The 27,796-nt window shown below is 41.6% G+C and overlaps 1 protein-coding gene across 2 annotated transcripts; it reads left to right on the top strand.

The window, feature by feature from the left end:
* The first annotated feature begins 798 nt into the window (after window positions 1-798).
* On the top strand, window positions 799-25,732 carry MYH2 (myosin heavy chain 2). 2 transcript variants are annotated; one of them, XM_047757182.1, is made up of 40 exons: window positions 799-826; window positions 1,038-1,080; window positions 2,550-2,773; window positions 2,866-3,009; window positions 4,343-4,499; window positions 5,223-5,250; window positions 5,333-5,447; window positions 5,548-5,640; window positions 6,048-6,111; window positions 6,230-6,328; window positions 6,788-6,891; window positions 7,653-7,791; window positions 8,150-8,268; window positions 8,357-8,506; window positions 8,799-8,969; window positions 9,075-9,384; window positions 10,271-10,344; window positions 11,132-11,219; window positions 11,311-11,428; window positions 12,073-12,196; window positions 12,283-12,419; window positions 13,847-14,102; window positions 15,641-15,883; window positions 15,976-16,152; window positions 16,235-16,380; window positions 16,464-16,554; window positions 16,640-17,029; window positions 18,399-18,525; window positions 19,200-19,318; window positions 19,457-19,653; window positions 20,370-20,553; window positions 20,631-20,796; window positions 20,894-21,018; window positions 21,181-21,489; window positions 21,577-21,780; window positions 22,725-22,850; window positions 22,940-23,110; window positions 23,194-23,298; window positions 23,415-23,510; window positions 25,443-25,732. In XM_047757182.1, the coding sequence occupies exons 3-40, from the start codon at window positions 2,570-2,572 to the stop codon at window positions 25,593-25,595; spliced, it is 5,823 nt and encodes a 1,940-aa protein (XP_047613138.1). In that variant the 5' UTR covers window positions 799-826; window positions 1,038-1,080; window positions 2,550-2,569; the 3' UTR covers window positions 25,596-25,732. The 2 variants fall into 2 exon arrangements, with proteins under 2 accessions (XP_047613138.1, XP_047613139.1); XM_047757183.1 differs by lacking the exon at window positions 799-826 and adding an exon at window positions 847-903.
* The last annotated feature ends 2,064 nt before the right edge of the window (window positions 25,733-27,796 follow it).

Below are 27,796 nucleotides of genomic sequence, written 5' to 3'. Positions count from 1 at the left end.
ATTTATTGTGTTTATATCAGAAAAAGAAATATAAAGACGCGTTCTCACCGTGGCCTTCATATACGAAACGAAATCACATCCCCATTATTCTAAGCGCACTCCACAAACGTTATCCGTTTTTTCTTGGTGTGCTGACATGAAAAATGTTGGGAAGTACTCCCTAAGAGCACCTTTAAATCTTCAGCCTTTCTTTCCACAGGCAAGTCAAATGAGTAGGTGGACGGGGAATAGTGTGCTGTGTAAGGACCAGCGTGGGCAAAAGCAAAACAAGGAGAGAGTAAGGGTAGCCTCGAAACTATCAGAATATTGGAACAAAGAGAGAACTGTCTTTTTAAATTGTTGAAGGCACATAGCTTAATTTTGCAGAGCTGGAAGACTCAACAGGTGAAAATTAACCCTGGCAAAATTAAAATAAATATCTGTATTTTATTTCTATCATTTAATCTGTTAAATATGAAAAGTGATGCAAGACAAGCCCGAAAGGCATGCCCAGCAGAGCCAGGAGGAATTTGTGAGAGAAGCCAGGTATTCTGGCTGCCCAGCCACTGCCTTTATCCACCAGCCTGAACCTTCCTTTCAGATCATCTTCTCAAATTATCCATAAGAGATTTATCCACATACTCAATAAGAAAAATATTTCTAATTATATCCAACCATTCTTAACATGAATGAGAATTATGCGGGGACACAAGATTGCCAAGACTTTTTTTGCCAAACAATTCCTTTTGACTTAAGAAAGAAGAGGCAGCTGCATTGTTTCCATAGCTCTCCATATAAAAGAGCCCTTGGAATGAAGCTGACTCGTCCTGCTTTAAAAAGCTCCAAGGTAAGTGGGAACAGGACTGGACTTTCAAGAGGGACACTGGCCACGCTACCCAGTGTCGGCTGCAGCTGCTGGTTGGGGTACTGCTCCTTCTGATTCTGCACGTTTTACATCCGTGAATTTTGTTGTCTTCCGTTTACAATAGCAAGTACTGCGGCAAATGGGATTTGGGTTTTGGTTAACTAATCAGGTATTTTTCCCTTTTCTTTTATAGAACTGTTTCACTTCCAGGCTGCATCTTCTCACTTGCTAAGAAGGTAAGATTTGGACTAACCAGTCTCTGGAGGAGCATGTGAGAGCCTCTGGGATGGATCTGTGTCACTTAGCAACCTTTGAGAAAGTGCTTGTCTCAGTAAATACCTTAACAACTGTATTTCAGGAAAGGTGCTGGAGAGGGAGAGGGAGAACTTGCCTTTTAGAACGATGCACACAGTCTTATTTAGGACTCAGGCACTGGTGGGATGACATTTTAGCAAAGGAATAGTTGTCAATTGAATATTATTTTGTTTTTGTAGGAAAAAATATCTACCTTAAGATTCTCTTGCTCAAAATCTCAAATCTGATAACAATGTGTCCTGCTTTTAGAATTCATTTAGTAAACACAAAATCTAACAAATAAAAAAAGAAGTACCTAGGAAAATGCTTCCTTTACTTCTTTAAAGACCTTTAAAAACTTACCTTACCCAATGCAGAGTGCTGTATGAAACCAAACACTGTGATGTTTTTGTTACATAGATAGTAAAGGCACTAACTAGTCCGCCCCACTACCACACACTGCATTGCTAAAGAGAAAGACTGGTGGATAGCTAATTAAAATAAGTTCAAGTAATCTGATCACGTAATGACTGCCGTAGCATCGTCTGCCAAACCTTTCATTGTACTGATGCCATCAGCAACCTACAGATAACACAGAATGGAGCAGCCTGAGCCTGCGTCCTTTGGAAGGAAGTGTGGAACAGCAAAGGGAGCCTTCGAAGAGTGTGGAAGAATGGGGATAACGTTTGCTGTGGCTTTTATCCTCCATTAGTTTAACTGGGTTGAAGTGATTAACTGGACTTTATATGCAAAGAAGTTATGTGAGAGAATAAACATCCAGATTTTAAAAAAGGGGGTAAACAAAATTATAATCCCCCCTCCAAAATCCATTTGAACATGAACTCTGCTGGTTGAACATCTAAAGGAGGAAATAAAGCTCTCTTACATTATATGGCAAGAAATGGGATTCTCTTAACATGATAATAAATGACATTTTATATCTCAAGGGTAGGCTGAACTAGTTCAAATTGCTTTCTCAGTCATTATTTTACCTTTTTCTTCTCAGAGGTCTTCACTGTATCTCATGGGTTGTGACTTAAGAAAGGCAATATTGTAACCACTATTCTAAAGATGGAGACACTGAGGTTCAGAAAGATCCAGTGCCTAACCTGAGGACACAAGCGCCTTAGCAGCATGCAGGGATACAGCCCAGCTCCCTGATTAGAGTATCAGTCTTAAAGGATGAAAGAAGATAGTGGATGGAAAGCCTTGAGTAAAGTGTTGGAGACACAGTGATTCCTGATGCCTCTGAGTCCCTGGATTATGTTTGTTTCAATAACTATAGCAGGGCATGCAGCGCACCAGCCTGGTGGAATTTCCGACTGGGCCCACAAAATAGCCTCCATATAGAGATGTATTGACATAGATGACCATCCAGAATCTCTAATATGAAATGCTTCATTTCCTTTAGGACCTCTGAGTTCAGCAGCCATGAGTTCTGACCAGGAAATGGCCATATTTGGGGAGGCTGCCCCTTACCTCCGAAAGTCTGAAAAGGAGCGCATTGAGGCCCAGAATAGGCCCTTTGATGCCAAGACATCAGTCTTTGTGGCGGAGCCCAAGGAATCCTTTGTCAAAGGGACTGTCCAGAGCAGAGAAGGAGGGAAAGTGACAGTGAAGACGGAAGCAGGGGCGGTGAGTAGAGCCCCAGAAGCCGATCACATGCTACTGAGTGTTTCTGTCTGGCCACTCGATTGACATCAATGCTTATCTTTCCTGTTTCCCAGACTTTGACAGTGAAAGAAGACCAAGTCTTCCCCATGAACCCTCCCAAATTTGACAAGATCGAGGACATGGCCATGATGACCCACCTGCACGAGCCGGGCGTGCTGTACAACCTCAAAGAGCGTTACTCAGCCTGGATGATCTACGTGAGTGGTCTTTATCACTGCCAGCCCACTCTAGTATAAATGGGTTAGGTGCAGGGAACCCTTGCGCTTTCACTAGTAGTGGAACTAGTTAAAAGGTTCACGATCGCTACTGTTAAGGCACAACCCAACAGTGGGCATTTAATCCTTTGTCTTCCCATCCAAAGGCAGGCAAGGCCACTGTCCACATGGACTGGCTTTGCCACAGATACCTTGAATGAACATTGGAGCAGCTACTTCTTATATCTAATCGACATGCCTACAACTCCCCCCTTCCCATTCCTGCTGGAGAAACGTCCAGAGGGAAAATATGAACTTACGTCTTAACACTTAAAAGTTATGTTTTTAAAGACCAATTTTCACTCCCCCCAAATAATAGCAATTTGTATCTCTGTGTTCTGCTCCCTTCTATGTGGAATGGCTCTTTGATGAAAACTTTCCAACTTCCCCAGGAAGAGTCGGATGATCTGTCCTATTCTTTCTGCCCCTGCAATAACATTGACAGTGTTTTTCAACCATCACTCATTTACATATCTGTCTCCTACACAGACTGGAATTCCTCAAGGAACAACATCTCATTTAGGACTCATTCTTAGAGCCTTGCAGAGGCCTGGCACATAATACGAACTCAGTAATACTTTCTAGTTTAATCTATTATGTTAGGTTGACAATTCTGCATAGGTTAGCCACTGCTGCTATTCAGTTGGACAACACCTGCACATATGTACCTGGTATTCAGAGTCAGTATCCATTCTGATTGGCTGATGTCTATCCCGGCTCCATCGTCAAAAGATTTTGGAAATTCCCCTGATGTAATCATAGCGTATCTGTGTTATCTGTGTTCCGTTACTTTATAACCCAGTAGTATTTTATGCCTGTTTCTCCAGTATTGCTGCATACCTTCACGTTTACCTTTCTAAATGTCTGCATCATACTATCTTGAGAACATTTTCCATAGTTCACCTAACTATTCCATATTGTTGGGTACGTAGGTTCTCATAAATTTGAACTATCTTAAAGGAAATATATGCCTATTTTCCAAACTACAGTAAAAAAATCTTATATTTTTTTAAAAAGGCAACTTTGCAGCTCCTGCTATGTGAAAATCTCTGTGACAAATCCCAAGAGATATAACAAGAAGTCTAAACTGTAGCCCCTTGCCTCAAGGATTTTGCTATCTTGTTGAACTTTTCAACTAGTTTTCATGCTGATGCCTTGAAGTAATGTAGAGTATTTACTTAAAGTGTTCCTTGTGGTAAAAACTCATTTAATAAGTGAACTGCACAAATAACAGGAATGGTGTTTGGATATTATTCTTTCTTATTCCCTTGCATAGACCTACTCGGGCCTCTTCTGTGTCACCGTCAACCCCTACAAGTGGCTGCCGGTGTACAACCCCGAGGTGGTGACGGCCTATAGAGGCAAAAAGCGCCAGGAGGCCCCGCCCCACATCTTCTCCATCTCCGACAACGCCTATCAGTTCATGCTGACTGGTGAGTTGAACACTTTGTATGTGCATCTTTTTAGAGAAGAACCATGGGAGAAAGAGACTCTACCCATCGCAGCACACTCTTTGAGGTCGTCCCGTAAATGCTATTGCCCTTTGCCTAGAACCAACCTAAGCATAGTATCTGGTATTAAAACAGTAACACCATGAACCTTCTTCCTAGAACACCATCTCAGCTGACCAATCTAAGGTGCAATGACACCTGGGGGAAAGGGCTTAGAGATTTCTGCATTGAAGAGTATAAAACATCAAAATGAACTTTTACCTTTCCCCAAAACTATAACTGAGGCCATGATTACTTCCAAATATACCACCTTTACTGTGTTTATTACCTCTCTGAAACACTAAAAATATCTCTAATGCCTAGTTTTTCATTACTTCTTAGGCCTACAATAATTACGTTACTCACTTGTTATCTAAATCCACCTGAAAATCCAAGTCCATTTTTGGTATTTAGTCAGTGAAGAGTATAAAATGAGAGAGGCTGGTGCTTCTGTACAGTTGTTCGTATGCTCAAGTGGGGTCAGGGGAGTCACAAGGAACAGGAGGGGGGTACTGGAAAAGGTGGTAGGCCTAGGGACCATCAAGCCCTGGGGATTACTGAAAAATACTAAATCTGAAAAATACCAAGTTCATGCCATTTTATTTGCTTACCATTTATAAACATACTAGAAAACAGTATTGACTGCCTACAATTTCTCTTCTGTAGACCGAGAGAATCAGTCAATCCTGATCACGTAAGTAGACTTTTGCTTTCTTTTCACGATTGCAATAGCTGCCAGCTTTGGGAACTCATCTGACTTAGTTTTTATTTGACAGCGGAGAATCCGGGGCAGGAAAGACTGTGAACACGAAGCGTGTCATCCAGTACTTTGCAACAATTGCCGTCACTGGGGAGAAGAAGAAGGAGGAACCTACTTCTGGCAAAATGCAGGTGAGACAGGTTGCCGGGATCAGGAGCCCAGCTCGGCCTGGACTGTCAGGTAAGAAATTTCCCGGAGCCCCACAGGTGAGCACTGCTCTTGCCTTTGCAGGGGACTCTGGAAGATCAGATCATCAGTGCCAACCCGCTGCTGGAGGCCTTTGGCAACGCCAAGACCGTGAGGAATGACAACTCCTCTCGCTTTGTAAGTCTCTTGCACACTATTATAGGCACTGCTCACTGGTCAAAATTTATGGGATGTTTGTGACTCCATTCTCTGAGTCTTTCGCATTCCCATTGTATCATACCATGCCATGGTTCTTTCCTTTTCCTCTGAGCATGTAACAACATGGATCCAAGTTCTGTCTAAGAAAAGACATATGACCCTACATCTGAGTTCTTATCTTTCATTACCCACAATTATTCACAACTTTAAAATTAAAGATAAAATTAGTTTACCTACAAAATAGGAGATATATCTTTTTCTACCCAAAACAAATAGTCTCTGGACAGATTTAGTATTAAAAACGTTAGCACTGCAAATGTTTTGAGTTGCTCAAAGATTTTGATATGATTCAAAAACAAAGTAGTAACACTAATTTTTCTTTCAAGGGTAAATTCATTAGAATCCACTTTGGCACTACAGGAAAACTGGCTTCTGCTGATATTGAAACATGTAAGTGCTTGGATATCCTTTACAAGCAATTCTGTTTCTTATGACCCATAATAATGACCAAAAACAAAAACATCTCTTACGAATTTTTATACCTTTCCTGTTATTTATTTCCTTCCAGATCTGTTAGAGAAGTCTAGGGTTACTTTCCAGCTTAAGGCTGAAAGGAGCTATCACATTTTTTATCAGATCACATCAAACAGGAAACCAGAACTCATTGGTAAGAAATGTCATAATTCTTTTTCAGAATTACTGCACCAGCACCTATCAATGCTCGGTCCAACTCAGTATCCCAGGAGAGTATTCTGTCAATTGAATACATTATCTTGATTTCGAAAATAGGTTTTTAAGTTTGGTAAAACTTTATGTGGGCTCATTATAAAAATTCAAAAGGAAAACTGAAAGTAATGCCTCCAAATCCTATCACTATGAAATAACCACTATGAAGACTCGGATGAGTATCGTTCTAGTTATTTTCTGTACACACATCTTTGCAGATAGATACATAAGTACAGTAACTGGAACCACAGTGACATGCTCTTCCATAAACTACTTTTCTCATTGAGCAGTAACACATCATGGCTTTTTCCGTTCTAATGCCTTACGGTTTGTCTGTAAATCTCTTATGCTAATGAAGAGGATATTTCTGCTTACCCTTCGCTTTGTTCCATGTACTTAGAAATGCTTCTGATTACCACCAACCCATACGATTACCCATTCATCAGTCAAGGGGAGATCAGTGTAGCCAGCATTGATGATCAGGAAGAACTGATAGCCACAGATGTAAGTAGAACACAAGAAAATGAGAATGATTATTTGGGGTTGGAGCCATGGTCCCTCTAGATGAACATTCAGTTTCTAGTAGAAATCACAAGATTCAAGGCTGAGTATGGATGCCCCACCTGGAATCAACCGAAAGGATCAGCAAGTGCTCCTACAACATCTCATTTTCCCTTAGTAGTCTTTTAAAGACCCATTCTTTCTGAATTTACCTAATCTACTTATGTTAAATCCATACCGCCTCTCAAATAACAATTTAAGTTTACTATCCTCATTATCTATTTTAAGTTTCCTTTTTGAATCTTCAGAGGTAATTCTTTTTTTAAATTTTCTTCTCTTTAGGCCCACACCTGTGGCATGTGGAAGTTCATAGGCTAGGGGTCAAATTGGAACTGTAGCTGCCAGCCTACACCACAGCGACAGCAAGGCGAGATCTGAGCCACATCTGCAACCTACACCACAGCTCACGACAACGCCGGATCCTTAACTCACTGAGCGAGGCCAGGGATCGAATCCACATCCTCATGGATACTAGTTGGGTTTGTTAACGCTGAGCCACAGTGGGAATGCCCAGAGGTAATTCGAATGCTCTGTGCTGACCTTTGATTGACTAGCTCCCTATACACCCGATCTAAGGAGTTCCTTGCTCCCCGTCAATTCTGGTAGTTTCCTCAGTTTCACCAAGTCAGGAATGCAAACATGAACTATTAACAGTAAACGTGTGGATCGTAACCTAACAATTATTCTATCGCTTGTATTGGCAGAGTGCTATTGATATTTTGGGCTTTACTAATGAAGAGAAGGTGTCCATTTACAAGCTCACGGGAGCTGTGATGCATTATGGAAATTTGAAATTCAAGCAAAAACAGCGTGAAGAGCAAGCAGAGCCAGACGGCACGGAAGGTACCAAGTGAACAATCCACCTGATTTCACGTTTGTTTGAAGATCACTTTCCTAACCTTTTACCCTTGAGCCTTGAGCTTTCCTAGGAAGACAAATTCATTACCAAGAACTGCATTTGAAAGTATACCTCGATAAGACATGGGCATCAGACAGATGTTCCTACAATTTCTGAAGTTCTTTAGGGCACACTACTCATAATCAAAGTTTTGAACTCAGTGGGAAAAAAAAGGACTAGAATACGCAAAAAGATATTCTGAAAATATTGCATGAAATGCCTATAGCTTAATTTTTTTTTTAATTTGAGGAAGTAGGTTCCTTTGGGCCATAATAACATCATTCTATTCTTTCTTCCTTTCAGTTGCTGACAAGGCAGCCTACCTTCAGAGTCTGAACTCTGCTGACCTGCTCAAAGCCCTCTGCTACCCCAGGGTCAAGGTCGGCAATGAATATGTCACCAAAGGCCAGACGGTAGAGCAGGTAGGTGCATAATTCAACTTCACTGCCAGTGATGCCAGCCTTTTACAGTCCTCCATTAACCTGAAGAGATACACTTCTGTCTTTCAAGGTGACCAATGCGGTGGGTGCTCTGGCCAAAGCCGTCTACGAGAAGATGTTCCTGTGGATGGTCACCCGCATCAACCAGCAGCTGGACACCAAGCAGCCCAGGCAGTACTTCATCGGGGTCTTGGACATCGCCGGCTTTGAGATCTTTGATGTGAGTGGGCAGTCAGTTGGTAAGGGTTTTGCACAGTAAAGCAATGGAAATATCAATAAGAAATTTGTAAATATTATAGCTTTTTATTACCACCATGAAAAAGATATGCTAAAATTTAAAAGAGAGTGATTGGGCAGCTACTAATCATTTACTGTAGAGGCAATTCCACTCCTATGAGAAATACTCCACTTAATGAGATCCTTAACCCACTGAGCCACCAGGGAACTCCAAAACCCTATACTTTATAATGCTCAATTGGCTAAAAGAAAAATAAACGCATCTGTTTATTCAGTTTAACAGCCTGGAGCAGCTGTGCATCAACTTCACCAATGAGAAACTGCAACAGTTTTTCAACCACCACATGTTCGTGCTGGAGCAGGAGGAGTATAAGAGGGAAGGCATTGAGTGGACATTCATCGACTTTGGGATGGACCTGGCCGCCTGCATCGAGCTCATCGAGAAGGTCTGTCTTGTGACAACTAAATTATTAATTGCACCTTATTTAATTCTATGGACAGAGAAAAATGCTTTGACAGAATTGTAACTTTGTGTTACGGTCCGCTTCCAGCCCATGGGCATCTTCTCCATCCTGGAGGAGGAGTGCATGTTCCCCAAGGCCACAGACACCTCCTTCAAGAACAAGCTCTATGAACAGCATCTTGGAAAGTCGGCCAACTTCCAGAAGCCCAAGGTGGTCAAGGGCAGGGCCGAGGCCCACTTCTCCCTGATCCACTATGCAGGCACCGTGGACTACAACATTACTGGCTGGCTGGACAAGAACAAGGACCCCCTGAATGACACAGTGGTGGGGCTGTACCAGAAGTCTGCACTGAAGACTCTAGCTTTCCTCTTCTCTGGGGCTCAAACTGGTGAAGCAGGTAACACTCAAAAAATCCCAACACTTTCTCCTGATACTACAAAATGTGATGATAGATTGAGGCTAGTGCTGGCATAGCCCTGGCTGAAGTGCTATAGGGCCAAATCATTGTGCCTCCAAGTTTTTTTGTTTGTTTGCTTTTTTTTTTTTGTCTTTTTATAGCCACACCCATTGCAAATGGAGGTTCCCAGGCCAGGGGTTGAATTGGAGCTGTAGCTGCCAGTCTGCACAACAGCCACAGCAACACCAGATCCATAACCCACTAAGCAAGGCCAGGGATTAAACCTGCATCCTCATGGATACCAGTCAGATTCGTTTCCGGTGAGCCACGACGGGAACTCCGGTGCCTCCAAGTTTTGACTAAGTAGGTTGCATTGCGATTATACATGTGTGATTCACTCCAGGCCTGATAGAGACCCTACTGCAAAGGGCCAGAAAGGAACTTTCAGCATCTCAACCAATGGCTCATCTAATAAAGCCTCGGTTTCTGTGATTCCCTCTTGCTCCTTCTTCCATGTCTGCTGGATGCTGAGCATCTGGAGACATTCAAGGAAATAAAGGGAGAAACTTCTGCCTCTCAGTTCTAGCATCTACTAATGATTTTTAAAGTTATTATGTCTACAGATGTCCTAATATTGAGGAGTCCATTTCCATACAGTGAATGGCCTTCACTTCATTTTTTAATGGAGGAAAAAAAAATCACTAAAAAGTGGCTATAAACTTGGTTGACAGATAAGACTTGTTCAGGCTCAGAGAGGCTGTTTGTGTTGAAAAACGCTCCATTTGAGCACACAAATAAGCAAATAGGCAAGAAATAGCCATTGATTCAAAACTGTATTTAAATGACAGTTTTGAAAAATAAGAAAAATTTCTTATTTTTTCTCCAGAGGCCGGTGGTGGGACCAAGAAAGGTGGCAAGAAGAAGGGTTCTTCCTTCCAGACCGTGTCTGCCCTTTTCAGAGTAAGCAAGAAACTGGTTCTGACACTCTCCTGTTACTTTGGGAACTTGTCTTTAAAATCATAAGATCTTCTCTCCATACATCCTTTAGGAAAGGATTGACATTAACTAAGAGCTCTGAATTACTCAGACATTATTAGCTCATTGCTAAGCTAAGTAATGAAAAATATTTTATAGGAAAATTTATACAGCGTAATGCTCTGCTATTCATAAACTAGTTGAGTCATGGAAATAAGCAATGGTATGTCCTCAGAAAGGCTACATCATCAGTAAAACTAATGAAAATCTAACAGCTAGCTGATAAAGAACCTAATATGTAGCCTTGTTCTTAATCTAATCAATTCTCAATTATAGCTGGTAGGATTGTTCCCCTTAGAGATAATCTTTATGTCCCCAAAGTTGCTAGCATTGGAAAGGGGAAGCTATGCTTATAAGTCCAAATATGGTTCAGGCTTGCATTTCCTTATTGGAGAACCACAGAGTTTAGAAGAAAGTGTGACCATCTAGGCTTGTAAATGTGTGTATGGGGGTGGCCAGGGACCAGGACAGGAAGGAGGACGGTGCTTGTATACACTGAAAAGAAGCTGTCAGCCACTTTCCATGAGTAACTTCTGCCAACTCAAGTGGAAAAAGAGGTATGGAAGCAGAAGTGGCACCTCTGAAGAAACATACCAATGTGTTACCGTAGGTTCTAAGGGTCCACACAGGTCAGTCAACTTAGCCTAGACACTGATTTTATAGACACCACCAAATGTGTGTAACCAGATAACAGGATTTCCCGATTTTATAGGAGAATCTGAACAAGCTGATGACCAACCTGAGGAGCACCCATCCTCACTTTGTGCGCTGCATCATCCCCAATGAGACGAAAACCCCTGGTGAGAAGTTCCAGAGCAGAAGCACAAAGCATGACCGCCATACTTTCTCTTTAAAAACACTCTATGGTGAAGTAAATACATATTTTTCCAGGGGCCATGGAGCACGAACTCGTCCTGCACCAGCTGAGGTGTAACGGCGTGCTGGAGGGCATCCGCATCTGCAGGAAGGGCTTCCCAAGCAGAATCCTTTATGCAGACTTCAAACAGAGGTCAGACTCCCCTAATTATGGTCTATCGTGAAGTTTAGTATAAATATATTTAGTGTAATCAAAAAAATTTAGTGAGAAACATGCCTCTATGTGTTGTTTTTAATTTGTCACTAAAGAGCAAAGAGTTATGAGCTTCAAAGGATCTTTAAAATGCAGAGAGAGCACGTACTAAGCACTCTCAGATCTTCCACTAGATTTACCATGCTCCTGGCTTAGCGCATGGCTGTCTACATGAACTTCAAAAATTAGGAGAACAATCCTTTTTAAGTGCTTAATATGTTTGGATGATTTCATTTAATCATTCCAAAAACTCAGTAGTGGTAAGTGCTGTTAACAGCAGATGCATCTAGCAAGGATAACATGTTACTCTTTATCAGTCATCTACACATTAGGTGAACATGTTTTAGAATCCTTTCCTGAGAACAGGGTCTGATGAGGCAGAAAGTTGCAACTGCGCAGGAAGGTGAAATGAAATAAAAATAGACAGGAGATACCAGGTTGACCATCTATGTATGCAATGACCTTCCTGTGAAGAAAGAATAATAACTGCCTTCAAGCTGATTTTTTAATGGATCGTTTAATGCTTAGCTACTACTAGCGTCATTAATAAACCAAGTTTTACAAAGCTATATTCACTTTATCAGATATAAGGTATTGAATGCAAGTGCCATCCCTGAAGGACAATACATCGACAGCAAGAAGGCTTCTGAGAAGCTCCTCGCGTCCATTGACATTGACCACACCCAGTACAAGTTTGGTCACACCAAGGTAAGTCTCCAAGCCCCGCCTGACACTGTGCCTGCCCCTTTGAAGTGTATGGCAAGTTCCTCATCGGCAGCTCTGCCCACACACAGGTCTTTTTCAAAGCTGGTCTCCTGGGGCTCCTAGAGGAGATGCGAGATGACAAGCTGGCCCAGCTGATTACCCGAACGCAGGCCAGGTGCCGAGGGTTCTTGGCAAGAGTGGAGTACCAGAAGATGGTGGAGAGAAGGTATACAAGCACATGGCTTAGTTATTCACATCTTCCTTCTTCGGAAGCATATGTGAGCTGGCTCACAGTTAGGACCCAGGTGTGATAAGACCACCAGAGTAAGAAGGGATGAATAAGAGTCTGACACTCCAGTGAAGATACCTATGTACTTGAAAAGTAGGTAGGAATCACCATGGAATACACTGAATGCTTGGATTTTAAAAAGAGAAAGAGAAGGATAATCTGTGTGCAGGTCTTATCTAACAAAAGAAAATATGCCAGTGAGTAAAGCAGAGACAAAATGTTGCCCTAGCACTTGGTTGTAATATGAATATATTGAGTAGATCATTAAATAAGAAATAGTGAACTGCATAACACAGTATTTTCAATAGCAGTTTTATAGCAAATGAAGAAACAACTCCTTCATCTGATCATTTATATTATTGAATTATTATGATTTAAAATATTAAGGGAAAAATCTGAAAAAATTTTTTCAGGAAGTTAATACAATTTTACCAAGGTGCCTAGATTTCTAGTGATCCAACTTGATACAGAGTTCAAAGACTATGAGTCAGGCTTCTCAAACTGCAGGACACATATGAATGGGACCCAGAAGGAGAAATGCATTTGTATTGCCACCTGTACATCCATGCATACATGTGTGTGTAAATATATAAATGATTTACATGAAACAGATTTGGTTACCTGTAGTTATGCTAATGTTTTCTATTATATTCTATTTCATTGAGAAAAATAAGTTTGGTCATGACCCACTGTATATATACATATGTGCATTTAATTGCTATATATGAAGGTAATTAATTTTTAAAATAACCTAGATTAAAGCAAATAGGATGACATGACAGAGTAAAATGCAAACAGAATGCATACAGCATTGAAATATAAAATCAGAGTTTCTTGAAGAAATTCCGAGTCCCTTCATCCCATGTCCCATATATCTCAGGGCTCTAGTTCTCCCATCACTGCCCTCAGTGGTGTTCTCGAAGGAAAGCTGGAAGACGCACTCAAGGAGAGCAGTACTTCTCAAAGGGTGGTCTTTGTTTTGTTTGTTTTTGTTTTTGTGGCTCTAAGGATGATCTTTGGGCCTACATCATCACCATCTCTTGCAAGCTTGTTAAAAATGCAAATTTTAGGCCTGACCTCATATCTTCTGAATCTGAATCTCTGGGGCAAGGGTCCAGGCACCAGTATTTTAACCAGACCTTTAGATGGTTCTTATGCACATCAAAGTTTGAGAAGCAATAATGCAGAGAAATGAATGACCCATGAGTCCTTGACCACCATCCCCAAATATAATTTCTTTCGTCTGTGCATCTGAAAGCAAGCAAGGAACACTTTTGGAGGGGCAGAACCTCCAACTCTCACTGCCAAGATTTCATCTCATTCATCATCCATACAATATCTAACTTATATCAATTAAATTTCAGGGAGTCCATCTTCTGCATCCAGTACAACATCCGAGCCTTCATGAACGTCAAGCACTGGCCCTGGATGAAACTCTTCTTCAAGATCAAGCCTCTGCTCAAGAGCGCAGAGACCGAGAAGGAGATGGCCACCATGAAGGAGGAGTTCCAGAAAACCAAGGATGAACTCGCCAAGTCAGAGGCAAAGAGGAAGGAACTGGAGGAAAAGATGGTGTCTCTGTTGAAAGAAAAAAATGACTTGCAGCTCCAAGTCCAGGCTGTAAGTAGCAGTGTCATTCTGGGTACTTCTAATTAGGAAGCAACTCTGGCCACTAGTGGCGGTGAGTTGCATGATGAGTGTGGGCGACACCGCCTGCAGGGAGAAGGTTGAGGCCCCCCAATGGTACTAGTAAATTCCATATTCCTCATCGCCCAATAAACACCCCCTCCCAAACCAGAACCAGGGCAATGAGCTAGAACTGACCTTTGCCTTCCATTCTATACAATTTCATCAAACTAGAGGGCTTACAACTTCTCTTCCCTTTCAAGAAAGTCCTTGAAAGTGATTTTCACATGAAACTAGCCCAGATAAAATATTAAGGAGAGGAGAGCGTGGAGAAAGTGATTTTTTTTCCCTCTGAAACTGCCTTGAACTTCTAGATGTCCATGGGTCTTAAATCAGTTATGTGTGGCTGACAAATGACAGTATTCTCCGTCAAATTTTACTGAATTATTATTTGCTATTGATCTCCAAAACTGAGTGCTCTTTCCACGCCATCTCCATAGTCAGTTCCACATCCTATCAAGCCCAGACTGCTGCATCAGCACCCAACTTGCTCTGCCCACACCCAGCCCTCTCTTTCTCCACCCAGCCTGCTCACTGATACTCCCAAACCAGTCATTTTAGGCCTGTTTCCATCAACTCTGAAATGTAATTTATAAGACCGTCTTTCATTTGGAGCAAAGTGAATTGGTCAGGTATAATTTATTCATCACAAAATCATGTGTTTTTTCTTGCTGATTAAGATTGGTTTCTTCTGTCAAGTTTGGGTGGTATAATAATTCCTTCTTTTAGATTACAGAGGGAGAAAGAGCTGTTTTTATGTCCCCACCCCTTCAAATTTATCCCGAATTCTCGTCGTTTGTCCCTAGAACCACTGTACTCAACACATGGCCATGTGCAGCACACTTTTTTCTTGTATGTATTCAAAGGCTGATATGGAGGTTCACTGATGAATGGACATTCCATTTCTCTCTCATTTCCTGTCTGCCCCCAACCCTCTTAAGTAGAAACATAGGTTTCTAGGAATTTCTTGATTACTTTATGCCTCAACGAGAATTGAGAGATCATAACCAGGATCATCCTCCAGGGCTACGAAGGGAAATAATTTGGGAGCAGTGCATCTGGAATTTCTCCTGCTGAAATGCTTTCTCTCCTCCTGCTCCTTCCCCCAATAAACTCTTTTCTACAAAAGCAAATCCCACCCACCTCCCAAGGCCCAACTCAAATGCAACTTCATTCGCAAAACCATTTCTGATACAACTTCTCTGAAACTCTGATGGCACTAACCGCTTTCGAATCAATGGTAGCTTGTTGAGGTAAGCTTTATAATTTACTAAAGAATACACTCTTCTAAAGGAACAGGACAATGTCTGATACATTTTGATTTTTTTCCACAATGTGGAGTGTCCTGCATCACACACAGCAAGTTGTTCAAAAAAGTTTAATCCAAAGAAATAACAGTGGAGATTTACACTGTTAACGCTATGAAATACTTCATTTATACTTCCCGATTTTTATTTGGTTTTCAACTCAAGGAAGCTGAAGGCTTGGCTGATGCAGAGGAAAGATGTGACCAGCTGATCAAAACCAAAATCCAGCTGGAGGCCAAAATCAAGGAGGTGACTGAGAGAGCTGAGGACGAGGAAGAGATCAATGCCGAGCTGACGGCCAAGAAGAGGAAACTGGAGGATGAGTGCTCAGAACTGAAGAAAGACATCGATGACCTTGAGCTGACACTGGCCAAGGTTGAAAAGGAGAAACATGCCACAGAGAACAAGGTAGGAACCATATTTCTACATAGCATATAGAGAATCTGCCATCTAATTAAACTGCTTTAGAATAGAGATAATCTTCGCCTTGACCTTTCTAGGTGAAAAACCTCACGGAAGAGATGGCAGGCCTGGACGAAACCATCGCAAAGCTGACCAAGGAGAAGAAGGCCCTCCAGGAGGCCCACCAGCAGACCCTGGATGACCTGCAGGCAGAAGAGGACAAAGTCAACACCCTGACCAAAGCTAAAACCAAGCTAGAGCAGCAAGTGGATGACGTAAGTCTAGGATTATCAAGGAAATTATTTTCTTCAAAAGGAAGCTAAGCATCCCTTTTGACTCAGCATTATTTCTATTTAGCTTGAAGGGTCCTTGGAGCAAGAAAAGAAACTTCGCATGGACTTAGAGAGAGCCAAGAGGAAACTGGAAGGTGACCTCAAGTTGGCTCAAGAGTCCATAATGGACATTGAGAATGAAAAACAGCAACTTGATGAAAAGCTTAAAAAGTAAGTAGGAAAGAATTGCTTATGAACTTGCATCTAATGTTGCAAATGGACTCAACTGTTATCTTTTTCTACTTTTCTAAAAGGAAAGAGTTTGAAATAAGCAATTTACAAAGCAAGATTGAAGATGAACAAGCACTTGGCATTCAGCTGCAAAAGAAGATCAAAGAGTTGCAAGTAAGTTCGTATTTCCATCAGTCTGGCTCAAAGAGGCACAGACATGACATAAAGAAGCTAATTTTGGGCATTCTCCCACTGCCAGGCCCGCATTGAGGAGCTTGAAGAGGAGATCGAGGCAGAGCGGGCCTCCAGGGCCAAAGCAGAGAAGCAGCGCTCCGACCTCTCCCGGGAACTGGAGGAGATCAGCGAGAGGCTGGAAGAAGCCGGAGGGGCGACGTCAGCCCAGATTGAGATGAACAAGAAGCGCGAGGCCGAGTTCCAGAAGATGCGCCGAGACCTGGAGGAGGCCACCCTGCAGCATGAGGCCACAGCGGCCGCGCTGAGGAAGAAGCACGCAGACAGTGTGGCTGAGCTGGGGGAGCAGATCGACAACCTGCAGAGGGTCAAGCAGAAGCTGGAGAAGGAGAAGAGTGAGATGAAGATGGAGATTGATGACCTTGCTAGCAACATGGAGACCGTCTCCAAAGCCAAGGTACCACAGAGTCTGGGAAATTGTTATTCACAACAATGATCCTTTACGTACATATCACGGTTTATACAGCGCACTTTACACACATCAAATCATATGTTTTTTTTGCAATAATCCAGGCAGTAAAGCAAGAACGATATTAGTATTTGTGTTATTTTCATTTAACCATATGAAGAAACTAAAATTCAAAGACACATCGGCGCTCCTCATACCACTAACAAATGCCAGCACCAGCACTGAACACAGGTCATCAGTGTTCCCTTGCTCTCCAACTGGAGAACATAGGACCATATTCTCAATTATCCAGTACGGATAAAGGCAGAGTTCCCATCTTGCCTCAGCGGAGATGAATCTGACTAGTATCCATGAGACATGGGTTCGATCTCTGGCCTTGCTCAGTGGGTTAAGGATCCAGCGTTGCCGTGAGCTGTGGTGTAGGTCGCAGATGCAGCTCAGATCCTGCGTTGCTGTGGCTGCGGTGTAAGCCGGTGGCTACAGATCTGATTAGACCCCTAGCCTGGGAACCTCCATATGCTCCATATGCTCCAAAGACAAAAAGACAAAAAAAAAAGAAAGAAAGAAAAAAAGAAAAAAAGAAATGTACATGAAGTCAATAAACTATTTATGAACTTGCTTTTAGAAAATATGCCACTCAATTCTTAAGAAATCTTAAATTAAGAATATAATCTTTAGATTTTTTATTATAGGCAGACCTCAGAGATAATGCAGGTTCAGTTACAGACCACTGCAATGAAGTAAATATTGAAACAAAGCAAGTCACACAAATTTCTTGGTTTCCCAGTGAGTATAAAAGTAAGGCTTCCACTATACTGTAATCTATTAAGTGTGCAATAACATTATGTCAAAAAAAGGTACATCCCTTAATCTAAAAATACTTCATCTCTAAAATATGCTAACCATCATCAGAGCTGTCAATGAGTTACAGTAGTAACATCAAAAATCTCTGATCACAGATCACCACAACAAATCAAGTAATAATGAAAAAGTTTAAATACTGTGAGCATTACCAAAACGTGATGCAGAGACACAGAGTGCGTATGTGTTGTTGGAGAAATGGCACTGACTTGCTTGACACAGTGTTGCCACAAACCTTCACTTTGTAAAAAAGGCGCTATCTGCAAAGAGCAATAAATTAAAGTATGTCTGGAATAGTGAACAAAGCTTCACACTTAGCTTTTGAAAAAAAAAAATCCCAATGAATATTTTCATCTTAGGCTAGTGATCAGAAACCATAAGGAAAAATTCTTATATATCACGTTAATATTAAAGAATGCATTTATGCGTCAACATGAAGATTGTTCTGCTTTAGAAGAAATGATAGCTTCATTTCCTTCTACTTTCTCCCTCGTAGGGAAACCTAGAGAAGATGTGCCGCACTCTGGAGGACCAGCTGAGCGAGCTGAAATCCAAGGAGGAAGAGCAGCAGCGGCTGATCAATGACCTGACGGCTCAGAAGGGACGTCTGCAGACAGAATCTGGTAAGCTCTCCTCTCCTCTCATCTCCTAAAAGTGGAGATGATGTGGTGGAAAACAATGGCTTTGGTGATGTGAGAGCCTAAGAAAAGCAACTGAGAACATGTGTGAGTCAACGAAGATCTCAGACTCTCGTTCTACTTACAAGGTCACTTGGGGACGGCGTTGGCGAGAAAAACCTCCATAGGACGGGGCCAGACTCTGCTCTGCAAAGGCCTTGAGTATCTGGCCACATGGAGGGGTGCTTTGGTCACCCCAGCATGGGTCCAGGGCTTCTGTTTTAGGCCAAGCTTCTTTTTATCTATATCTAAGTGAACCACATTCCTGAATAGGGCAATGGATAACCCAGTCTCTTGAAAATCTTACAAAACATGGACCATGTAGAATTAGACATTTAGCTTCCTTCTCTGACCAGTCATCAGCAGGTTTTGCACAATATCATGTGACCCTGAAAGAATCAGCTATGGGGAGAACAAATAAAATTTAAGTTGTATTTATTCATCCAGATTTTTTACCATAAAAATCACAAGTTTGACCTTAAGCACGAAGATGTCAACAGAGAATTCAATCATATGAGCACTCACTGGAAGGGGGTATTGGGAGTTTCACTTTATTTCTGATATGGGCTTGCAAAATTTTCTTCACTTTGAAAAATAGTGCCATCTCTTTTGCCTATCAGGTGAATTTTCACGTCAGCTAGATGAAAAAGAAGCTCTGGTGTCTCAGTTATCAAGGGGCAAACAAGCATTTACTCAACAGATTGAGGAATTAAAGAGGCAACTTGAGGAGGAGATAAAGGTAACTATCATAAGACTCATTTTTTTTCCCACGACCTGACCCTAACTGGAGTCCCTTACACCAACTTTTAAAGGACTCTGAAACTTAAGAATTAAACATTAAATATCCAGTAAAATGAAGGTGTAACTATCTCTATAGGCCAAGAATGCCCTGGCGCACGCTCTGCAGTCCTCCCGCCACGACTGCGACCTGCTGCGGGAACAGTATGAGGAGGAGCAGGAATCCAAGGCCGAGCTGCAGAGGGCGCTGTCCAAGGCCAACACAGAGGTTGCCCAGTGGAGGACCAAATATGAGACGGACGCCATCCAGCGCACGGAGGAGCTGGAGGAGGCCAAGTATGTGCGCAGACATGCAAGAATGTGCAGAGAGAACTTTGTACAGTGAATCAGAAAGACACAACCTTTGGAGATTCAGTGAATTAGCCCACGAACGTGCATTAATTAATTAGTTCCTATTTGCTAGGCACTATCAGGCCCTGAGATTAAGACATGAAAAAAGCAAACACCATCACTCCCTCCTAGCCTAAAATCTAATTAAGGAAACAAAGAATGACAAGTAATTGTATAGGTAATTGGAATTGTTGTTGTTTTTCAAGTGCACCAAGCTCATTCTTGCTTCAGGGATTTGCAGCTGTTGGTCCCTCTGTGTTTGGAATACTCTTCCCACAGCTCACTCTGACTTCTTTTAGATCTTGACCCAAACGTTACCCCCTCAGAGAGGACTTCCCTGAATATCTGGAATCGTTGCCTACCCCTTACTCCATTTTATTGTCCTTCACTGCACTTACAGGTGCAACATGTTGTTATGCATTTTCTCACTGGCCTGTTGTTTATCTCTCTCACTTGTTTAGAAGCTTCATGAAACAGGGAACTTTTTGGCCCTGTTCACTGCTGTGTACTCGGCACCTGCTTCATAAAAAGAGCTCATCTATATTTGCTGAATGAATGAATGGATAGTTTTAATATGAAGCTTCCAATACTTTTCAGTGTGGTAATAGTTCATAATTCTTTGTTTGGTTCACTTCTCTCCACAAACATACGTTATCCTAAAGGAAGAAACTGGCCCAGAGGCTGCAGGCAGCTGAGGAACATGTGGAAGCTGTGAATGCCAAGTGTGCTTCCCTCGAGAAGACGAAGCAGCGGCTCCAGAATGAGGTCGAGGACCTCATGCTCGATGTGGAGAGGACCAACGCTGCCTGCGCGGCCCTCGACAAAAAGCAAAGGAACTTCGATAAGGTAGTTTCCGCAGCAGGCTCTGCTCTCCACCACTGTCCTCTATCTTTCACAGCAGCTAACCACTCTTGGTGTTCCAGATCCTGGCAGAGTGGAAACAGAAGTATGAGGAAACCCACGCGGAGCTTGAAGCCTCCCAGAAGGAGGCCCGCTCTCTCGGCACTGAGCTGTTCAAGATGAAGAATGCCTATGAGGAGTCCCTCGATCAGCTAGAAACTTTGAAACGAGAGAACAAAAACTTGCAGCGTGAGTTCCTTTCACTTTCCATACTTTTCATACCTTGGAGGAAACTTCCTTTTATGTTCTCTGTCTGATCAAATCTCTGTCTTGTACCTACCCACAGAGGAGATTTCTGACCTCACGGAGCAGATTGCAGAAGGAGGGAAACGTATCCACGAACTGGAGAAAATAAAGAAACAAGTGGAACAAGAAAAGTCTGAGATTCAGGCTGCTTTAGAGGAAGCAGAGGTATAGATCAAAATGTGCACTGTAAACAAATTCAGAAAAAAATTAGGACTGTCCATATACATCGACTAGAAAGATAAACAGCACAAAATTAGTGGAAGGTGGGCAGAAAAACTTCCAAAATGCTTCCATCCCCTGCTAATGTCACCCTTTGCTGTCATTAAGGCATCTCTTGAACACGAAGAAGGAAAGATTCTGCGCATCCAGCTGGAGTTGAACCAAGTCAAGTCGGAGGTGGACAGGAAAATCGCTGAGAAGGATGAGGAAATCGACCAGCTGAAGAGGAACCACGTCAGAGTCGTGGAGTCCATGCAGAGCATGCTGGATGCTGAGATCCGGAGCAGAAACGACGCCATCAGGCTCAAGAAGAAGATGGAGGGAGACCTCAATGAAATGGAAATCCAGCTGAACCACGCCAACCGCATGGCTGCCGAGGCCCTGAGGAACTACAGGAACACCCAAGGCATCCTCAAGGTACACGGGCTCGGGAGGTGGTCCCAGGGATGCTGGGGTGACTGTGGCCCTGAGAACAAGGCGTCTCAATGACCGTTCATCCCACAGGACACTCAGATCCACCTGGATGACGCTCTCAGGGGCCAAGAGGACCTGAAGGAGCAGCTGGCCATGGTGGAGCGCAGAGCCAACCTGCTGCAGGCTGAGATTGAGGAGCTGCGGGTCACACTGGAGCAGACAGAGAGGAGTAGGAAAGTCGCAGAACAGGAGCTCCTGGATGCCAGTGAGCGTGTCCAGCTCCTGCACACCCAGGTAGGTTTCAGCACAAAGAGCTCACTTTCAGTTAATGCTTATGTCCCAAAACATAAGCTTGAATTTTATATATGACAGTCAGGTTTTGTACTTCTATCAGATTTTCACTGCATTACTGAGAAATCTTTCACTGTTTTATTTTGCATATATTATTATTGATTCACTTCCTAAAATATTCTAAGGCTGCTCATATTCTTTTGTGTTAATATCTTTGTTGATTCTCATTATCAACATTGACATTTTACTGTGGAGAATTGAAATTTTGAACATCTGTTATAAGCTTATCCTTGTCAGTGGTCTCCCTGGTAAATGGCAGCTATACAATTATAAAGTTATTAGGTCTAACTACAAACTATGTACTTGAAAATGCTAAATATTCTGTAACATTTCCATTAAATTTTTTTTTTTGTCTTTTTGCCATTTCTTGGGCCGCTTCCACAGCATATGGAGGTTCCCAGGTGAGGAGTCCAATTGGAGCTGTAGCCGCTGGCCTACACCAGAGCCACAGTAACACAGAATCCGAGCCATGTGTGCTACCATTTTAAAAAATGTTAAAGGGGAGTTCCCGTCGTGGCACAGTGGTTAGCGAATCCGACTAGGAACCATGAGGTTGCGGGTTCGGTCCCTGCCCTTCCTCAGTGGGTTAATGATCTGGCGTTGCCGTGAGCTGTGGTGTAGGTTGCAGATGCGCTCGGATCCCGCGTTGCTGTGGCTCTGGCGTGGGCCGGTGGCTATAGCTCCAATTGGACCCCTAGCCTGGGAACCTCCATATGCCATGGGAGCGGCCCAAAGAGATAGCAAAAAAAAAAAAAAGAAAAGACAAAAAAAAATATTAAAGGGCACTTAACTTGCAAATTTTTATCTGAAAATTTTTTCAAGAAATAGCTACCACTAAATATTCTGGTAACAGGATTTTTAAAAATGTATAACTTACTTTAAAACAGAACACCAGCCTGATCAACACCAAGAAGAAGCTGGAGACAGACATCTCCCAAATGCAAGGAGAAATGGAGGACATTCTCCAGGAAGCTCGCAACGCAGAAGAAAAGGCCAAGAAGGCCATCACTGATGTGAGCAGAGGGCCATGCAGGGGTGGTCAAGCTACAGTCCCGATGGGCTATTCAGCTCCCTCAACTGATTTCATTTTACTGCTAATTAGGCGGCCATGATGGCCGAGGAGCTGAAGAAGGAGCAGGACACCAGCGCCCACCTGGAGCGGATGAAGAAGAACATGGAACAGACAGTAAAGGACCTACAGCACCGTCTGGATGAGGCTGAGCAGCTGGCCCTGAAGGGCGGGAAGAAGCAGATCCAGAAGCTGGAGGCCAGGGTGGGTCTCTTGATATCTATCTGTTTCCATTTGTTCCCAATGCCTTATTGGAACAAAATTCTTAAGAGCCTACTCATTTGCAGGTGCGTGAATTGGAAGGAGAGGTTGAGAGTGAGCAAAAGCGTAACGCTGAAGCTGTCAAGGGCCTGCGCAAACATGAGAGGAGAGTGAAGGAACTCACCTACCAGGTGTGGCAATAGTTTTTATCAGCTAGGCACTCTACATATACAGTAAACCCTCACATGAAAGATATAACAGTCACGTGCTTTTGAAATAAGACCCTATGGTTTCTATAATCTTTCAGACGGAAGAGGATCGGAAAAATATTCTCAGGCTTCAGGATTTGGTAGATAAACTTCAGGCAAAAGTGAAATCTTACAAGAGACAAGCTGAGGAGGCTGTAAGTATCCTTATGGTAGAGGGAAGAGAGGCCTCTGTTAAGAAAAAGTAATAAATAAATAATTAGATTTATTAATTACTCCTTGTAGTAAATAAGCTGTTTGCTTTATAGAAGACTATGTACTTCTTTAAAACATTTGTACACTATTTTTTACTTAGTGATTATTTGTAATATTAACAGCTTGATTTTAAAAAAGTTAACTTTCAATCCACAAAATAATCTCAAAAAATTTCATAGCAAAAATAACACAGGCCACATTCTCTAGTCACAGTCTGATAAAGTTGTAAAGTAATGAGAAAATACAAACAAAAATTTCCAAGCACTTAAATGTTAAAAAACTAACTTGCCTAAAATTTTTGGATTAAATTGAAATAAAAACACAATTATTGAATAATTATTAACTATAAATAAAATTTTAAGGAAGACAAGACTTTTATAAACTTAGAACATAGCCAAAGCTGCCCTTAGAGGTCAATTCATTGCTTTATGTTTTCATTATAAACCGAAGATAAAAATAAATTAAGAAACTGAAAGTCCAATAAAGAAATTATAAATAATAGTAATGAAAGTAAGATGTACTGTTGAAGATAAAGGTAGAAATTGATGAATTTTCTAATTTTATAATTTCAGTAATTTATGAATAATTAATAAAATAAATATACTTATAACTAGATTAATCAAGGAAAAAGTGAGAGAAAATACAAACACACATTATGAATGAGAAAGAGAACAAGCCACATAAGTAGAAGATGAATTTTAAAATATAAATTTGTCAAGAAATTTAAATCTTGAAAACTTGAAAATCTTGAAGAAATAAGAGAATGTAAATAAGGGAATATAAATATTAAGTTGGCTGAATAAGTTACTTCAGAATTACTTCTGAAAATGGACTCAAGCCCAAATAGCTGTTTCAAAATTTCAAGGAACAGATAATCCCTGAGCTATGTAAGCCATTCCAGAGCAAGGGAAAAGATAGAAAGCTTTCCAAATCATTTTAAGATGCTCACGTAACCCTCATATCAAAACCTGTCCAAGAGAGAACAGGGGAAGACGCTAAAGGCCACTTTACTCATGAGTATAGTTATAGCTAGGTCACTGAAACTCTTACTTTATTAAGTGAGCAAAAAGGCTTAATTCCTACAATGAAAGGGCTACTTAATATTAAGGAGTCTGTCCATAGAATCATTTCATCAAAGCAGGAGGAAAAAAAAGTTTTTTGAAATGTGCCAAAATTACATATAATAAAACCCAACATTTATATCAGTTTAAAGATGCTATTAAGAAATTCATCCTTGGAGTTCCCGTCGTGGCGCAGTGGTTAACGAATCCAACTAGGAACTATGAGGTTGTGGGTTTGGTTCCTGCCCTTGCTCAGTGGGTTAAAGGATCCGGCGTTGCCGTGAGCTGTGGTGTAGTTTGCAGATGCGGCTCAGATCCCGCGTTGCTGTGGCTCTGGCGTAGGCCAGTGGCTACAGCTCTGATTCGACCCCTAGCCTGGGAACCTCCATATGCCGCAGGAGCGGCCCAAAGAAATAGCAAAAAGACAAAAAAAAAAAAAGAAATTCATCCTTAATGATACAGAATACCTAACTCAAGCGAACAGTCATCATCTCCCAGCAAGTATGAACAAGCATGATTTTATCCTTGCCTTCTTCTCTGCTCTTATATTTTTTCTTCCTCTACTCCTGGTATATATCTTTTAATATGTTTTGGTTGCAAAAATAGAGTTGCAATTATTTATGAGACATGAAGCCTCAAATAAATCATAAAGTTAATTTTAATGATAGGCAAAATCCAAGAGGTAGTAAGACATTAATGTTTTCCTGATGAGTATTTTAACTTCATAGATGCTAGGTCCTTTCTTCCCTTAGGCCTATAGTGTCTAGAACGGTGCACAGTATGGATTCCTTACAATTCCACTTTTATTCTCAGGAGGAACAATCCAATACAAATCTATCTAAATTCCGCAAGCTCCAGCACGAGCTGGAGGAGGCCGAGGAACGGGCTGACATTGCCGAGTCCCAGGTCAACAAGCTGCGGGTGAAGAGCCGGGAGGTTCACACAAAAGTCATAAGTGAAGAATGATCATGTCCTGATGTTATAGAATGACTGAAGAGAGGCACAAAATGTGAAGTCTTTGGTCATTTTTTTTCTCTGTAATTATTGCCTATCCTACCCTATTGCAAAGAAAATAAAGAGCATAGGGTACTTTGCAAACAATATCCTCAAACTGGTCTTTTCTCTCTCTCCTAAAGCAATGTCAAAGCTTGAATAATCACAAGGCTATCAAATAATCACACGTGACCTGCCGCTAAGAATTAATTATGTATTTGCTTTTATTTTGGTCAATAGTAATACTTTAAGACCATAAAGATGTTGCTGATCAGGGAAGTCTGATGAATAGAAATGTGGAAGCTATTTTTATTTCTTTCTAACCTTTCCTAATATTGGGGTATAGTAAGATCTTAGATAGCTCCTGCTTCCCCTAACATGAACCTAGTTTTTCAGGTCCACGCAAAGGATGACACTAGTTATATTTTCACACAAGGACTTTCTTCTGAGCTGTATCATTAATTCTCCTTGCTTAATAACTCTTACCAAGAATACAAATTCTGGGAGTTCCTGTTGTGGCACAGTGGAAACGAACCCAACTAGTATGAGGATGTGGGTTCAATCCCTGGCCTCGCTCAGTGGGTCAGGGATCTGGCATTGCCATGAACTGCAGTGTAGGCTGCAGATGCAGCTCAGATCTCACATTGCTGTGGCTATGGCTGTGGCCAGCAGCTGTAGCTCTAATTCGATCCCTAACCTCAGAATTTCCATATGCTGCAGGTGCATCCCTAAAATGCAAAAAAAGGAAAAAAATTCAAAGTACTATTATTAGCCCAAGAAAGTTTTCATCATTCATACCTACAACATGAAACCATGAGATGTAACCCTTCTCCCTATGAAAGCTAAAAAGCAGTTATGAAGTCTGGAGACAAAATATTATTCTATGTATCATACAATATTGATAAGCTATTTATTAGCCTATGCTTCCAGGTCTTCTGTAATTATGTAAAGAGCCAAAACAAATTATTAAAAGTGTCAATAAAATATGAATCCCCAAATAAATTGTCCAAAGATATAATGAACACACATAATAGTAAGTATGAATTTGGTGCAAAAACTAGATGTAGCAGAAATCCAAATTCTGCAGAGAAGTTTCCTGAGAGAATTAATATATTTTAAACTGGATTCAGTTGCGATGCATAGCTAAAAACATAAACGTTGTGGGTAGCATAAAGGAAAACTGAATGGTGACTGCAGTTTATTGGTTTAAATGGCCCTGTGAGAGAACGACTTAATTAGACATGTGGAAGGAGCTTCACAGGTACTTTGGATTCGCACACCACACTGGCTTCAGGAAATGTGTGGAGTCATTTCTCGCTGCACGGGCCCCTTTCACTGTGTTCCCACATCACCTGGAAATGCTTAAGTGCCTGAGAACTTGGCAGTGATGACCAGAAAGAACACCTTATTTTCTACTTATTGGAAAACCTATCCAGAGCATTCAAAAGACCGTCTACAAATTCCTATTGAAACCTACTGAGAGCGTAATTAAAATGTTCTCTCTTCCTGAGAACACGGTGACATTTTCCAGATGTCTGATAAAGAAAGTAAAATAATGTACCTGTGGTTACAAAGCAGGTTAAGAGCTGGCTAGGAAAGCCCCTCTCAGATGCCTGTCTCCTGCAAGACCCTTCCTGATGGTGATAACCTGCTCCAGGTAGAGGAGTGCTACCAGGACCCACACTGGATCATAAACCAGGTGACCAAGGTCAAGACCGCTGTGTGATTCGTGAACTGTCTTCTATTCTTTGGCTCTCACTTGCTTCATTAGTGAGATGAGGAATATGGATTAGATATCCCTTACAGCAATAAAGTCATGTGACCATGACAAACAGTATCTTCAGACATCTGCTTTCACAAGGCAGCCTATTTCCATTAAATGGACTGAACTATAAGCACAATAATATAGGAATGGTTGCAAAACAAGGTATATATTAAGCAAATTTTGTCCCGGTCCCAGACAGACAATGCTGACCTAAAGAGATGCAAGGCCACATAGACAATAACACAATTTTTTTTTAAGATGAAAAATCAGAATAGAAAATAAGGTGCAGGAACTCTCCGTAAAGAAAATGTGAAAAACATATCATGGATAACTGATGGAGGAGAAATCACAGATGCTGTATATATAGACAGAAAAGTGTCCTGTTTTCTAGTATTTTCCTATGTTGAGT

Source organism: Phacochoerus africanus, chromosome 14 (assembly GCF_016906955.1).
Source record: "Phacochoerus africanus isolate WHEZ1 chromosome 14, ROS_Pafr_v1, whole genome shotgun sequence".
Classification (NCBI taxonomy): Eukaryota; Metazoa; Chordata; class Mammalia; order Artiodactyla; family Suidae; genus Phacochoerus; species Phacochoerus africanus.
This window is presented reverse-complemented; position numbering and strand designations above follow the sequence as displayed.